At 43.6% G+C, this 17,388-nt stretch overlaps 1 protein-coding gene across 2 annotated transcripts in view; it reads left to right on the forward strand.

Annotated features, from left to right (window-relative positions):
• LOC105941041 (uncharacterized) overlaps positions 1-13,654 on the forward strand; it is a 28,638-nt gene extending 14,984 nt beyond the window's left edge. For both annotated transcript variants that reach the window (XM_076889516.1, XM_024803868.2), the window contains 7 exons: positions 572-843; positions 1,473-6,736; positions 9,210-9,426; positions 11,725-11,957; positions 12,052-12,336; positions 12,410-12,516; positions 12,878-13,654. In XM_076889516.1, the coding sequence (XP_076745631.1) occupies positions 572-843; positions 1,473-6,736; positions 9,210-9,426; positions 11,725-11,957; positions 12,052-12,336; positions 12,410-12,516; positions 12,878-13,125 (6,626 nt within the window). In that variant the 3' untranslated portion in view covers positions 13,126-13,654. The remainder of the gene's footprint in view (positions 1-571; positions 844-1,472; positions 6,737-9,209; positions 9,427-11,724; positions 11,958-12,051; positions 12,337-12,409; positions 12,517-12,877) is intronic.
• Positions 13,655-17,388: the final 3,734 nt, after the last annotated feature.

Genomic DNA, 17,388 nt, shown 5'->3' on the forward strand with positions numbered 1-17,388 from the left:
CGCCTGATTTCCCTGCTGCTCAGGAGGACCTGGTGTGGGACAGCTAATCAGGCTAAGCTACGTTGGTCCACACCTGCTCCTGGCCAGTTTTAGGCTTACTTTCAGTGGTTTGTCCTCCAAAACTATGAACAAGCTATATTTATTACTACTTTATATTTATTATTATTTATAAGTACTAACCCCCCAAAATAGGCCACGCAATAACTAAACACTTGACACACTGAACAGGAAAGTGCCATGAAGAAAGCACAGAAACACAGGCCACACTGCTAATGACACAATGAGTGAACACTGAATAAAATTTGCAGCTGATTGAAGAGGAAGTGTGCCCTGATAAAACAGACATAGGTTACAGGATGAAATAAGTTGCTAAGTAAGAGTTTGAAATGAACTGGGCTGCACAGATGTCGCTACACAAGCCACCAGTGTGTACCAGGAACAGGAAGTGACACAGTATTCCAGTGAGAGCCAATACCAAGCTCTTTGCAGTGTAACAGGGTTTCATGTCAGAAGCTTTTAACAAATTAAAAGCAAATTAAATTTCTCTAAGCATGCATTCATTCCTCTACAGGCAGAACTGATGAAGAGAAACGAGAACGTGAGAAACGCCAACAAGAGGAACGACGCAGGAAAGAAGAAGAAGAGAAAAGGCGTCAGGCAGAGCTTGAGCGACAGAGAAAGATCCAAGAGCAGATGGAGAATGAAACATTAAGAAAAAAGCTCTCTGAAGCGCACAACAGGCTTCAGGAGGATAACCTCCAAACCTGGGAGCACCGTCAGCAGCACTCTCACGTTCTACACCAGCTCTTGGAAGATGAAGCACCTCACATAGAGAGAGATGAGGTAGGGTCCAGCCTCAGGTAATAACAGCTACGGGCATCTGGGAAAGGATAGCAAAGAGGCTCTGGGTCCTTATAAATGTCTAACATTTAAGTCATCGTAACCCTATGTCCCAGCCCTATACTCTGGAAGATGACAAATTTCTCTTTTTTGAAAAAAAAACAAACAATAATGGATTGGATTTACATATATATATACATATACACATATTATATAGCGCTTTTTCAAGGCACCCAAAGCGCTTTACAATGCCACTATTCATTCACTCTCACATTCACACACTGGTGGAGGCAGCTATGGTTGTAGCCACAGCTGCCCTGGGGCAGACTGTAAACAGTTCAGATCAGTATAATATTATATTAGTATAACATTAATAATTAGCATAATATTTTGTTATATAGGTCTCCTTTTAACCAGGCAAATTAAAAAAATCAATTGCTACTCCTGAAGGTCCTCATAGCAGAACATCATCACAGTTCTGAACAGATGTTTGCTGTCCTTACTGCCAGATACCCAAAACATCCATAATAATTCAACATTATGGTCAGGTGAGGATGACAGCATCTGACCCTGCATACAGTTTCCTGCTGCTGACACTGTTACGCTCGTGTCTTTGTTCCTCTTTAATACAGGTCGCTGATGTTAATGAGAAGTTTGAAAAACTTCTATCAAAGTATGACATCAGAGAGGATGAACATTTACAGATCCAGCTGGAAGACAGGATGAAGACTCTCCAAAATAAGCTGACATTACAATATTTTAACGAGCACCCCCACTTCGTCCCCACTTCATTACTGTGGGCTTTGGATCAGACTACTGGATACGTGCTGCTGTCTTTGACTGAGAGGTTCAACATCCTGGAGGCAGTGCTGAAGGTGACCTTAGAGGGTGACCCTGATTTTGAAGATCTCCTCCAAAATGGACAAGACAAGAAGACAGAGTTCCTCCTCAGTTTGCAGGAACAGCTACATGCTGACAACCCAACACTGGCCCAACAGGTGTTAGCAAATGTTCTGGATCTGTCCTCAAAGCTACCCCGATCAGGTAAGGAGATCGTCAGTCAAATAGTCTTCAACAACCTCTGGGCACCAAAAGACATCAAGCTTTTCCTTGGAAAGACCTTAAGCATGGATCAGAAAACAGTCACAAAAATCCTCCACAAAGCGTGCACGTACGGGCTGAGCTGTGACGACGCTCTCTCTGCCCTGAATGAAGACGATCCTGCAGAGTACATCCAACATTGTGTGGACAAAGCTGAGCGAGACAAAGATGCTTGCACACTTTTGGCTGAAATGGAAAACAAAAACTTTCCAGAGTGTGTCCCGTCACTCCTGCGAGAAGTCCTGACATATATTGAAGAAGAGCTACCCAAATATGGAAGTGTGCCCATCAACAGGGAGATGATTGAAGACTGTAAAAAGATAATAACTGCTCTCGATTTTAACAATCCTAAGATTGATGCTCTGAAGAAAGTCCTGATCATCGTATCCAGAGCTGTAAAGGATTGCACCGCCTTTACCACTCAAAGCGGTGAACATGTTCAGGGCTACTTCCCAAGACCCAGTCAGCTAGCATCACTGCTGCTGCTCCTGCTGCCACAGTCTGGGGATAGGAAAGGTTGTCTGTTGGAAATCAGCACTGGAGAGGGCAAAACTTGTATTTTAGCCATGTTTGCTACAATACAGGCCACCCGAGGCATAAAGGTGGACATCGTGACAAGCTCTCCTTTGTTAGCAAGTCGTGATCAGGATAAGTGGAGAAAATTATATGATGTGTTTGGTATTACATCATCCACGGTCCCTCCGACACAAATCGATAGCTGCTCTTTTAAAGATCATGACAAGCTGCTTGAGGATGCATACAGCCAGCAGGTCGTTTATGGCACTGTTGGTACATTTGCAGCAGATACGCTGAGGCAAGAGTTTGAGAAGAAGACTACCCGAGGTCCGAGGAGGTTTGAGTGTGTGGTAGTAGATGAGGTGGACTACATGACGTTGGACAGCGGTGTCCAGGTCACGTTCCTGTCACACCAAGCCGGCAGCCTAAGGCACATGGAGCAAGTCCTGGCAAGCATCTGGGCCATGATGTCATCCTGCAAGCCAATAGAAATGTTTGAAACAGGGGAGATCAGGTGGGGAACCAGGATCCAGCACTTCCACAAGGCTGTAATGCAAGCAGTGGTTGGCTCAGAATCAGAAGATGTTTCAGCTGCTGACATACTTATTCTTGGTGCCCAGCTGGGGTTTTATCCACAGGAGGATGTGGATGAATTAAATAAAGCAGATGGTCAGACACAAACAGAGACTGACAGCTTTAAGGATGCCAGGTGGAAAGCTACTGAGAAAATCATGGCCAACATTGGACCAGAAGAACAGTGTGAGCTACTGAGACAAGTTCAGACAAAAATAGAAAACGGTGTATCTGTAAATTGTTACTCACTAATGAACAACAAAGCCAAACTTTACAGGAAGGACAGCTCTCATGGAGACCCTGATGTCAGCCTGCTCCTCCTGGAGAATGGCTGTACCTGTGAAATCATGTCCGAGGAATCCCTCATCCAAGGAGCTGTGGACAAATTAAAATCGAAAATTAAATATTCTGATGAGTGTTCAGTGAAGTCATTGGATGAGTGTAAGGGATTTATTGTGATCCCCTCTTTTTTGAAAACATACATTGAGAATCAGTTACCAGTTTTTGCCGAGAACGCCTTAAAAGCCATCAGAATGACTCAGGGAAGAGAGTACATGATTGAGAAAGCACCGGAAGCTGACGCAGGTGGTTTCAGTGATGCTGACAGTCATCAGTATGATGCCATAATTCCTGTGGACTTTGAGGCCAGTGGGGTGTTGGAGAAAAACAAGCGATGGGGTGACGGCCTACAACAGTTTCTGGAGATGAAGCATCAGCTGGCCATTTCTCAGCTGTCCAATGTAACAAATTACATGTCCAATGTCCATTTCTTTAAACGGTACCTCAATGGAAAAGGCATTTTTGGTGTTTCTGGGACATTAGGGGGGCAAGCTGAGAAAGTATTTCTAGAACGGCATTACCAAACAGCAAGCTATGTCATTCCAGCTCACCGCTGTAAAAAGCTTGTTGAGTTGCCAGCAGTTCAGGTGAGTGGAGGCAACATGCAGTGGATCCAGGTGATCTGTGAAACTGCACAGAGAGCTGCAGACAGAGGCCAAGTTGTTCTTATCATTTGTGAAGATGTTAAAACTGCAGATGAGCTGAAGACAAACATGCATGTTCCAGAAAGGCAAGCCAATGAGATCACCATGTACACAATCAGCGAGAAGCACAACATCGAGAAGCAGAACTTTAGCCCGGGAAACATTATCATTGCTACAAACCTCGGTGGCCGAGGGACAGACATACACGTTCAGCAGGACGTAAACGAGAGTGGAGGCCTCTTTGTGCTCCTCACATACTTTCCTAGAAGTCACCGTGTGGAGCGACAGGTCTTTGGACGCACCGCCCGAAAAGGAAACCCAGGGATGGTCCAGATGGTTCTCAACCAGGGCCATCTTGCACCAGCCTACCAAGGCCATTCCATCGAAACCATGAGACAGCTCAGAGAGGAGTATGAGCTCAGACATTTAGACAGCATGGAGAAACATGAACTCTGTGAAATTGACATGAAGGAAACTCTGTTCTCCAGTTTCTGTCAGTTTCTCTGTAACTTTGACAAGAATTACACGGTAGAAGAAAGGAGTGACCTGTCCAAGATGAAGCTGAAGGATGTTCCTGAATATTTTAAGATCCATCAGAACAAGTTCGACTATCAGACTGCACTGGATGCTTTGAAAGAATCGTGGGCTTTGTGGCTCATCCTTCATGAAGAGCACATCAGCAGACATGACGATATCAGCCAGCTGAGAGAAGACCTCACCAAACACTTGAAGAAGACTGGTGACTTCCTCCTGCAGGGGACGAGCTATAACATCTATGATTACATCAAACAGGCAGCAAGCAGAACTGACCTACACTGCATGAACAAAACCAAATGTGACTTTGGTGCAAAGACTTACTGGCAGAGAGCTGCAGAGTGCGATCATTTCTACAGTGCTGTGGCGCTTTATAATCAAGCTTACATCACACTCAACCTCAGAAAAGGAGACTACATAGCTGAGGCAAAGGAATTACTGGAGGAAGCACAGTCTGCAGTGGATGTCTATCTCTCAGAATCAACAAATACGATGATGTTTTGTAATCTTTCAGTGACGAGTGGCTTTGTTCCACACCACACAAACAGCAACCTCCAGATCCAAATGCAAGCCAGGATGACTATCTTCAAATCTTGGAAAAGATACATCGAAAGTGCCCTGACAACTCTGAGACAGCTCGATGGCAGCAAAGCTGATGCAGAGGTAGAGGATTCCAGTGTGTACCATCTTTCCAAAGATAAAGATTTAATCACCACCAATGAGCTGATGATGCTCTATGAGAATGGCCTTAGCACAGTCTTTGAGGTTAAAAAGAAGCCCGAGTTCTGCTATGATGCCCTTGTTTGTTTTGTTCTCGGCGCCCTTCAAGTTGCAGCAGGTGTTCTTGTTTGTGCTCTGTCATGTGGTGGTGCCAGTCAGTTTGGACTTGGACTGATCTGTGAGGGAGTATCTGACATGATTCAAGGGATCAAAGGAATGATACAAGGAGGCTTTGACTGGGCTGAATGGGCAATCTCCAAGGCCATCAGCATCGGGCTGTCTCTGATCTCTGGTGGATTCAGCCGACTAAAGAAAGCTGCAAGTGCAGTGCGTAGTGGCACAAAAGGTCTGATCGCAGGAGCAAAGACTAGTGCCTACACAGTAAAACAGTGTTTTCTGAAGGCAGGGAAGTATGCACTTCAGGAACTGGGGAAGCAAGGATGCGTCAGTGCTCTGAGTTATACTGCTGAGAAGGCATTTAATGCTTTTTTCCAAAACGTTCTGAGGAAAGTCTTTGAGGAAAAGGTGCTTTCACTCATAAAAGCCAACCGTAGCCTGGATGAAGTTCTCACAAGCTTCATTTGCTCAGGAATACCAAAGAATATCCTGGAGAATGGGTCCAGTGAATTCAGAATTCACAAAGACTGTGAGGAAGAAATGCTTCAGTCAGTGGATCTGATAACAAGAAAAGTGATTCCTGACCTGATGATGAATTGTACCATGGCTCTTAAGGCTCTTGATGGACTTTCAGCGGTCTGTGGTGCTGTAACACAACACATAAAGAGCAAAAAAGGGTCCGATCGAATAGAAAGTATTCTAATGGGTTTGGAAGCAGCTAAATATGCCACAGCCTTTGTACAAATATGGAATTCGGTACCAACAGAGAAAATCATTAACAACACCTTTGTTCCTAAGCTCTTGCAAAGCATGGAAAAACTACCTCAGGAAAGCAATGACCAGGATGAAAGGCACAGTTTATCAGATGTAAAACGCTTTAAAGATAAACTCATTAACATGATTGCAGAAAGTGTTTCAAACTCTTATGTTGAGGCCTGTTCCAGGCATATGACCTCCATCATGAGCAAAATGTGCATAAGTCAAATAAACCATGCTGTTGGTGGTGCTGTTAGCAACATACTTGGCAGGGCTGACACCCAAAGTTTCTTTAACAGCCAGGAGTATAAGTACAACATGAAAAAGGTCCTCCAGCGTCCACATGAGTCCCTGTCAGAGTCTGACAAGAAAGACTTGGAGTGCTACATTGAGGACATTTCTGATGTTAACCGCCCTGCTACAGCTTTGGACATCCACGTCCTCACCCAGAGTGATGCTCTGGAAGGCAAAGGAATCAAACTGGTTATGGTGGACAAAGATGGAAAGAAGCTCTCAGAAGACTATTATCCTGGGAAGGAGGACTCAGCAGGCGATATAGTCCTCCAACTGAAGAAGGAGCCAGAAAATCCAACACAGTGAGTGAAGCATACATATTTGATATTATTGCGCCTCTCATTTAATTAAGTCAAAATAATATATATTTTTTTAATTGACCAACTCATATGGGCCAGAAAGTTAATTTTGACCTGTTTTGCAAGGGTAACCCTCCCCATCCCAATTTCCAGACTTTGGTTTTGATACTGTCGGGTTCTTCTACGCTGAGAGAAGTTCAGGAGACAGTCTAGCAGTTCACTCTCTTTTATTATCAGGCAGTTAAAATTGGGCTTGCACAGCTGTGGACAGTGTCAGGCAGTCTGTACATGGAGAAGTGAAGTACAATTCATAATTCAAAGTATATATTAGACACATGGAAACAGGAAATAATTGTGATTGCTTATTGATGGGGAGATGTCGTGGTTGAGGCTCAGCACTCCCTGATTTGTTCCTCATGGCAGCGGCCATTAACCTCCAGTCAGGGATCTTGTCCTGTGTGAGAAAACTCCCTACCTCCCAGATAGGGATGTTTTATTTCCATGCTCCATTCCTTAAAGGAACACTATTAAGTGTTTATTTCTTGTTCACTGGAACGCCCTGTTATCATACAAGCAGCCCTTCCTGTCTGTTCTGTGAGCATGCAGCTACACTCAGCTCTGTTTGTGCCTCTTACTTAACCCTTCACACCGTGGGGTTAGTGCTCGTATCCTTCTAATGAGGAGCGTATCAACCCTATTATGATCACACACTGCAATCAATGTCAAAAAGAAACTTTATCTAAAAACTTAATAATTATTCTCCTGTCTGATAATCAGGGGACAAACAAACTAACAAACTGTTTTCCCCAAACTGGTGTAGTTGTTTAGTCTGAGGGCAAATCAGAAACCCACTGAACAGCTAGAACTGACACCAGTCATGGTGAATAATAACACAGAGCTGGCATCCTGACATCCTGTGGTCCCACTATAATGACTTGTCCTGTGTTGGTCTACTGGCTGTGAACTGGGAAGGACTCCGTTATTTTCCTGTCCCCCCCCCCCAGTTTCTATTTTTTCTGGCATTCTCGTATCACTTCCTGTTCCTAACACAGTGCACAGTAGTGTTTTGCTACCATGTGTGACTTGTTTAATTATATACCTTCAGATAAAGGCTTATGTCAAACTGTAATCTTCATGTGGTTTATCCAAAGCGCGCTTTCTGCTGACTCACCCACAGTAAAGACCCAATGACTGTCTTTAGCGTAGCTATTAGCTTAGCTTGTAGCTGAGTCATTAGTTCCTTCTCAAATGTTTAATTTCTCCTCTGTTCAGCACAGATACTGGAAAGAAATGTTGCCTGATTGTACGTCTGGAGGCCAGGCTCAGTGAATGGAAAACCAGCTCTGGACTCTGGACTCTGGCATAGACAGTAGTTAGTGTGGGCAACGCTAGCTTTGCTACCATTAGCTCTTCCTCAGCAGATAGTCCTGAGCAACAAGAAAGAAGGCTGGGTGACGGTGAGGAGGAAGTGTAGCTCTAAACAGAACACCCCGGTACACCACCTGTTCCTCTCTCACGTAGTTTTCTCGCCACTTTTGTGGGTGATTCTGTTTTGAGAAATGTGAAGCTAGGGACTCCAGCAGCCATAGTCAACTGTCAGAGGCGAAGGCAGGCGACACTGAAGGAACCCTGAAATTGCTGGGAATGGCCTCTGACCATGACTCATCCCTGTGCTTGTCCTGCTAGACCTCAGTGCAGCGTTCGATACTGTCGACCATAATATCCTATTAGAGCGATTAGAACATGCTGTAGGTATTACAAGTACTGCGCTGCAGTGGTTTGTATCATATCTATCTAATAGACTCCAGTTTGTGCATGTAAATGGAGAGTCCTCTTCACACACTGAGGTTAATTATGGAGTTCCACAGGGTTCAGTGCTAGGACCAATTCTGTTTACATTATACATGCTTCCCTTAGGCAGCATCATTAGAAGACATAGCATAAGTTTGGATTCGGGAGACAGACACTATCTCTACTTTCAAGATCAGGCTTCAAACTTTCCTTTTTGCTAAAGCATATAGTTAGGGCTGGACCAGGTGACCCCGAATCCTCCCTTAGTTATGCTGCAATAGGCGTGGGCTGCCGGGGGATTCCCATGATGCACTGGGTGTTGTGGTTTGGTGATATATAAAACAAAATTGAATTGACTTCCTTTACTGTTATAGTTTAATCTGATTATATACATTATTCCCCACATTCATTTTCCTTATGCTTCTAGTAGAAAGAGAAGGATTATTACTCATTCATCAATATTGTTCCAACAGCTTCACTGGTGGACACAACTTACATGACAGATTTTATGTACAACAACATTATTATTGGTCCCAATCAAAACTCTTAAATAAAATTTAAAGTAATAAACAAATGTTATGGACTACTTGTATTTAGAGGGAGATTTGTTAGTCTCACCTTTTCCCTTTTTTGTCCAGAGTGACTGATTTGTTGTTTTTTTGTTTTATTAATGTATTTTTTACAGGACGATGGGGTTCTTCTCAAGGATAACTAAACGGATTCGTGGTGAACAGAGCCCGTGCACAGGTCATTTTGAAATCCTGAGACCAGATGGGACCACAATCCCAGTAAATTCAGAAGATCAGAACTGCCTCTACCACGCTGTTGCCCAGGCCACCGGTAAAAATCCAGGTGATGTAGGAAAAGAGGCACGGATCCTTCGGGAGCAGGTCAGAAACAATGTAAGTCTTACTGTTATTATTAATATGGTCTACAGTGGGGCAAAGAAGTATTTAGTCAGCCACCGATTGTGCAAGTTCCCCCACTTAAAATGATGACAGAGGTCAGTAATTTGCACCAGAGGTACACTTCAACTGTGAGAGACAGAATGTGAAAAAAAAATCCATGAATTCACATGGTAGGATTTGTAAAGAATTTATTCGTAAATTAGCGATATCAATTCATTAACGGATTCCACACAAAGACGTAAATACAGAGCGGACGCATCAGAATCAGCTTCGTCTTTCTCGGCTTTCTCACCCGACGGCCCGCAGACGGACACGCTGTCGGAGCTCAGCGATTCTGATGCATCCGGTCCGCGCTGTGTTTACGGCTTTTTGCACTGATTCTGAGCTGCAGGTTTTGTCTCTCCAACCAAAATTCGCCAGCAGCAAAAGAAGCAGCAAAAGAAGCAGCAAACTGCGCTTCACATCTGATCAATGTCGTCATGAATTCCCTCTGACTTTTGCTGTTTTGCTTCCATCATGATAAAAATCACTTCATGCACAGCTCTCTCTCTCTCTCTGTACTTCAGGAACAGTTTCCCGTCTCAAATTTCTGTTTTCTGTATTATTCATTCACTTATTACCCACCAGTCTACCGTTGCTTACAGCGCTGTCTTTTTCTTTTTTGACTTAAATGACCTCGGACAAGAAAGCCTAATTTCTGTTGTTCAATACTGAAGAAATTTAAACTTTATATGCAGAACATTGTAGAATATGTTTAAGGTTATCTGCTATAAAAAGCCAGACCAGGAAAATCTCCTTCATGTTTTTCTGTTTTATTCTCAGTTACTTTCACACAAAGACATCTGCTGTGATGTTCACAATTCTGATGAAGTCAGTGCTGATAAATGATCAGAATTATAATATTTCTGACTGTCTGAGGCTAAGTTGAATCGAATGGATTATAGAAATCAGTGAGCAGCCTTGGCCTGACAGAGTGGATGTAGCTGTGGGTAATGAGAAAAGATGAAAAGAACTATTGATAACATTTTTGTTAAGTTAAGGCCTGATCCGTCTGAAGTTCACAGCCAGCTCTGACACAGTGCCATCAACCTCTGAACGCTGAAAAAGCAGCAGAAACACATTATATGCTGCGATAAATGCACAAGTGTCCCCTCTCCCCACTGCCTTTCAGTGGCAGGCAACAGCATACAGGTCGTCAGAGGAGCCGAGATGATGATTAAGTTTAACATTTCCTACAATATTGACAAAGCACTTGAAGCACAAGTTTGTTAGTTAATAATTTAGAAATGAATATTGGCTGTATGGACCCCCCCCCCAAAAAGAAAGTGCACATGTAAAATTGTGGTGTTAAGCGATGCAGTTGAAAAACTTTCCTTTTTGCTAAAGCATATAGTTAGGGCTGGACCAGGTGACCCTGAATCCTCCCTTAGTTATGCTGCGATAGACGTAGGCTGCCGGGGGATTCCCATCATGCATTGAGTTTTTCCTTTCCAGTCACCTTCTTCACTCACTATGTGTTAACAGACCTCTCTGCACTGAATCATATCTGTTATTAATCTCTGTCTCTCTTCCACAGCACGTCTTTATCCTGTCTTCCTTCTCTCACCCCAACCAATCACAGCAGATGGCCCCGCCCCTCCCTGAGCCTGGTTCTGCTGAAGGTTTCTTCCTGTTAAAAGGGAGTTTTTCCTTCCCACTGTCACCAAAGTGCTGCTCATAGGGGGTCATATGATTGTTGGGTTATTATTGTAGGGTCTACCTTACAATATAAAGCGCCTTGAGGCGACTGCTGTTGTGATTTGGCGCTGTGTAAATAAAACTGAATTGAGTGAAAAAGCCGCTGGGTTTACAAGCTGAGGAGCAGATTTAACAGACTCCTCAGTAACTTGCTTGGCTGTTGTACAAACCAGAGGTGGTGCACAATGATCTGGTTTAGCTCGTTCAAATGGGAAAACACTAGGGCCAGTCTCACCCTTTATGGCTGGCTAGTGCAACACTAAGTCACTGATTGCATATGCAAGTAAACACAAGGTTTCTTTTTCTCAGAAATTGCAAACTGGGAAACTCTAACTCATCTTGAGCCGCCTTGGACTCATCAAACCCGGTCTCTGTGGCCGCCTCTACAGGCTTAGCCCACCCTGACTTGGCCTCTGGAGCTCTGTGCGATTATGGACCCAATCAGTGTTTCACCTTTTTACAGGAGGTGTAGCCTTTGTGTTATTCAGAGGCCGCACAGGAGATGTTGGAAGCAATTAGGTAACTCATCTTATGGCATGTTTTATCTCCACTCAGCTTCAGCAAAACCTACCCAAATACGCAGGAGCTCTGAAGCTGCAGAAAGGATATGAAGAAACCTTTAACTCTCCTGAAAGATATTACATATGTGGAGGAGATCGAAAGGCGCGAAGAAAAGCCGTAGACGATTTCAACGCCATCTTGGGCGACATGAGCAAGAAAGGTTTGAGTCCAGAGGAATTACAAGATATCCAAGAACGACGTCTGGGTTTGGTTGGAGCGCACGCTGAGTAAGTATTTAATGTGTGACCACGACGACCAGCAGATCGAACTTCACGTGTAACACACATTAAATCGTATTCTGAATGTGTTTCTTGCCAACAGTGTGTACAAGATCCGGGTGCAAACCTCAAACCAAAGAGAATGTGGTGAGAACGGGTTGGCGGTGGAAGCCGACCACGTCCCACCTAGATGTGTCTTTCAGAATGCCCTTAAAACGTTGCAGGACCCTGAGAACGTAAAGTTAAGAGAGGACCTGAAAAACAAAAGCCCCAACCTCTTTGCTCTGTTGGATAAAAACGGAGACCGCGGGCTGTGCAGAGAGGTTCTGAAGCCGCACCACGAGGCAGGCCTGACCTGGCGCAACAGAAAAGAGTCTCGTATAATCAGGTGAGAACGAATCTGTTCGTCCTGGAGCTAAACTCAGAGTTTTCTTTGGATAGCTAACGTGCTTCTGTTCCAGCGAGAAGCTTGAGGAGACTCTTATTTCTGGAGACGGGGAAAAACTGGTGAAGATGTCGCTGCTGGCAGCCAATCCGGTCACATCCAATTCTCTCAGAGAGGATGCAGGTACGCTACAAACAAGCCTTTAGAGATAGAAGTACTATGTGCTGTTACCAGGTTACTGATGAGACAATGAGCAAAGATGTTCGTCACCATAGAAACGACACAAAGAAACATCTGTCTGCAAAAATGATGCAAGAGTCTTTCAGCAGTTTAATGCACAGAGTCAGAGTGCTGGTTACACTGGTTTCACAGCCACACACAGGTTAAATATTAGTACAGGAACACGTGAAGCACCAACGATCACATTAATGAGTCCTCGCCTCAGCGGTCACAGTAACAGATATAGTGCGATGCTGTCAGAGACACCGTTTCCTGTTCAGTGAGTAAACCCCGCCTCTCCCTGCTCGCTGTGTGAACTCTGCAGGAATCCTCTCGCTGAACATCTCAAATATGTCCAGAGACGCAACGAAGCGCTACCACGATGTTGGAGACAAGCTGCTGGTGGAAGGTTACTACAAGAAAGGAGTCCTGAACGAGGAGGAGAGGCACAGCATCATGGGCTGGCTGAAGGGCGGAAACCTGTACTCGAAGAACACGTCAGAGTACAAAGAGATGTGCCGCGAGCTGAGAGCCAAGATACAGAAACACAACAACAACAACAGTGGAAGATAACAACAGCGCCTGTGAGAGACGTGTGTGTGTTCAACTGAACGTATCAGATCATTTATCATCTATATATTTTGTTTCCTCTCTGACCGTTTCATCATCATCCTCTTTTCCTCTTTTATGAGAAAACAAAGGAGGAAGAGTTTCTCTGAAAGATTTCAATCCGAGAAGCAGCTCAGAGACAGATGTGTAATCACAGGAGCTGCTGTGTGTTCTGTGTGTAACACACGACAGTGATGTGTAATCACCAGTGTTGGTCAAGTTACTTGAAAAAAGTAATCAGTAACTAATTACTGATTACTCCCCCAAAAAAGTAATCCCGTTACTTTACTGATTACTTATTTTCAAAAGTAATTAATTACTTAGTTACTTAGTTACTTAGTTACTTTTTAAAAACACGATTTACAACCTGAAGAGGTGATAAAGCGATAGATCTTTCAGCCCAATTCTACTTTTTCTACATAATCCATCATACAAAATGTAATCAAATGGAAAAGTCTCTTTTTTTAACTTGTTTTATCAGTTTTAATCTTTTAACTTTATGCATCAAGCAAAACATTTAATTATATGCAACATTCTCTGACTTGAAGAAATTAGTTTAACATTTAAACCTATTTTCTGCACATTCCAGCACATAAAATAAAATATTTTTTGTGTTTTCACTCACTCTTTCAAACAGATGCAAGTAAAACACAGCAGAAAATAAATAAAGTCAAAGACTCAGTGGTCCTTTTGCTCTATTTTCACCTGTAAAGCAGGAGCAGGGTAGGCGGAGGGTTACCCTGGTGTAGGTGTGCTGCGGTCAGTGGAAGAATCCGCGAGTGTCTCTGTGAGTTTCCCATTACGTCGTAGCTACTCGGTGCTTGCTCGGAAGTTTAGGGGTTTTTTTCGCTGTAAAAAGAAGTTTTCTTCCCACGCACAGCGGACACTAATGTTTTTGTCACTTTTTATGGAATCAAACTCAAAGTAAGGTCAGTACTTCCACGCTTTAAACGCTGCACGCTCATACTCTCTCTGCACTCGATATATTATCCATTGTTGATCTGCACACAGCTGCTGTCACCAACGGCGCACTTGCTTACGTCACTGTCATGAGACATTCTCGCAAAAAAAATCACGGTTTTAGTAACGCAGTAACGCAGCGTTCCTACGGGAAAGTAACGGTAATCTAATTACCGATTTTGCAATAGTAATCCCTTACTTTACTCGTTACTTGAAAAAAGTAATCAGATTACAGTAACGCGTTACAAGTAACGCATTACTGCCCATCTCTGGTAATCACAGGAGCTGCTGTGTGTTCTGTGTGTAACGCCTGTCACAGGGACCTGCCTCTGCTTACAGCACAACATATGAATCATGACATGACTTGTGTAAATGAACCACAACACAACCACACCTCACTGATTCCACGTCAGAAAACAAAGTGTGTGTGTGAGGTGACACTGGTGTTTGGGGTCAGAGGTCACACTGTGGTGTTTGGGGTCAGAGGTCACACTGTGGTGTCTGGGGTCAGAGGTCACACTGGTGATCATCTTGCTAAGTTCACCTGGTTTTTTGCTCCCACCATAAAAATGAAGAAATAAAGTTGTGTGTAAAACTCTGTGTTGTTAATGATTCACACACACACACACACACACACACACACACACACACACACACACACACACACACACACACACACACACTGTTAACTGAGAAAGACACTTCACCTGCCGCCTGCTGGTGATGGTCAGAGGGGCCGATGGCGCGATATGGCAGCCTCGCCTCCGTCAGTCTGGCCCAGCTGTGGCTGTAGGTGCCTCCACCAGTGTGAATGTGAGAGTGAATGAATAGTGAGAAGCGCTTTATAAATGCAATCTTTATTATTTACTGCCGTATTACAGACTTTCAGACTCAGTTTGTCAAAGTCAAATGTTTTTATTTAGCACATTTAAAACAACAGCCGCGGACTAAGGTGTTGTACAATGAAGATAATAGAAATAAAAACATAGGGAGATATGATAAGAGTTAAGAAAAAGAATCATAAAATTAGATAATTTGAGTAAGAAATAAGACAAAAGTAATACAAACTCATTCTGACTTAAAAGCCAAGGAATAAAAGTGGGTTTTCATACTTGTTTTGAAAGTGTCCAAAGATGGGAGGTGCTGATGTGAAGGGGCGGTCCCAGCAAAGGCCTGATCTTTGGTCCGCTGACCTCAGCGATCTTGCAGGAGTGTCCAATTTAAAAGATCAGAAATGTATGAGGATGCTAACCCGTGCAACGCCTTCAAAACAAATAATAAAATCTTAAAATTAATTCTAAAACTAACTGGCAGCCACTGCAATGAGAGTTAGTAACCGTGCTGCAGTGTTTTGGACCAGCTGACGGCTGACAGACTAACACCAGAGTAAAGACTATCACAGTGGTCGAGGCAGATGAAATGAAGGCACTGATATCTCTCTCAGAGCCTCTAAAAACAGAGAAATGGCTTCACTTTAGCAAGTAGCTGAAGATGAAAGAAACTGGACTTGATTACAGCATTAATCTGTTTATCAAATGTTAGATAAGAGTCAAAAATCACTCCTAGGTTCCTCGCAAAGGGTTTTTTATTCATTTCTAAAGGGCCAAAGTTGCAGTGGTCACAGGGACCAAACACACTCACCTCTGCTTTCTGTTCCTTTAGGTGAAGGAAGTTTAAAGCCATCCATGGCTTAACATCATCCAAACAATCTAGCAACGCCTTCAGAGGACTCACAGATTTACGTTTCAGTGGCAGGTAAGTCTGTGAGTCGTCTGCATAACAATGAGATGCCATGTTTTTAAAAATTGAATCCACAGGGAGCATGTAAATAGAAAAGAGAACTGGACCAAGAATGGACCCCTGGGAAACCCCACAGACAGGGAGGCGTTTGAGGATGATGCATCCCCCAATCCAACAGAAGAACTTTGGTTGGACGGGTCAGATTCAAACCACGACACAGCGCTCAAGCCGAGAGATAAGAATCCCATGATGGTATCAAAGGCAGCACGGAGGTCTAACAGTATGACAATGGCAGAATCTCCCAAGTCAGTAAAAGTCAAAAGGTCATTAGAAACTTTTAAAAGAGTAGTTTTAGTGCTGTGGTGCATTTTAAAACCAGACTAGCGCCATTTTTATCTAGAAAGGTCTGGAGCTGAAGAAGGACAACTTTCTCACGAACTTTAGAAAGAAAAGGCAATTTAGAAACTGGTCTGTAGTTGGATTCAACTGCTGGATGCAGGATGCGTAATGTCTGCAGCCTGGGAGCAAATGTTCAGGAGCAGGAAACCAGATATAACCTTCAGGAAACATTGTTTGATGTGAAGACGGTGGAGGAGGATGTGACGTATTCATACAACTTTATTTGTATACAGCTCCACACTGTTGTAGAAGTGTGAGTGAACGAAGGTGTTAGAATAAATATAACCCGTGTGGGCAGGTAGAGAAAGGAAAACTAGAGTCAGGACAACAGAAGGAATAACTGATGATGAGGTGGCTGTACACACTGATCGGGTACACAGAGGGATGGTGTCATATTCAGAGCTAGCAAATATCATAATGATAATAAAAGTAAATCTGAATTACTGTCAGAAACATTTGTACCATAATAACAAAGAAACAGAGGAAGGGAAACGACTTTACAGAGAAATATCAAAATACTTCAGGATGAAGAAGATACTGAAGAAGATCCAATGTGAGGAAGGTTTCCAGCAGCTGAATCTGAGCCACAAACAAGAAAAATCCACTCCACTCAGTATTAGCATGGTGTACCTAATAAATCGTCCAGTGAGTGTGAATGTAATTTTTAACAAAACCGTTTGAAAAACAAAAGTTATTTATATTTATGAACATGTTGCTTTCAGAAAAGTCACATTTCATCAAATAACTTGAGATATAGTCCACGTTTCCATGGTAACATCATCAGAGCCGTCCGATGGCCGTCCGACTGCGGTCTGGAGTGTGGGGCCTCCCTGCTGCTGCGGAGTCGGAGCGGTCTGCTTCTCCCCACCGCAGGGAAAAGGGTAACACCACCTGGGTCTGGGTGCAGTTCCCCCCTCCAGGGGCGGGGGCACCTAGACCCGGTTGGTAGAGTACGCTTGGGGAGTGTGATCGTGTGTACAACGTCTCTTTATGTCTGTCTCCACGTTGGTTGAGTGTGGAGTGAGTGCATATGAGAGCATGAGGGTGGGAATGGATGTTTGTGTCTGTGTGTGCCTGTATGTCTGTGTCTATATGTCAGGTTGGGTATCAGACATCACCTCTCTGGGG

The sequence above is a fragment of the Maylandia zebra genome, linkage group LG10 (genome assembly GCF_041146795.1).
Source record: "Maylandia zebra isolate NMK-2024a linkage group LG10, Mzebra_GT3a, whole genome shotgun sequence".
Classification (NCBI taxonomy): domain Eukaryota; kingdom Metazoa; phylum Chordata; class Actinopteri; order Cichliformes; family Cichlidae; genus Maylandia; species Maylandia zebra.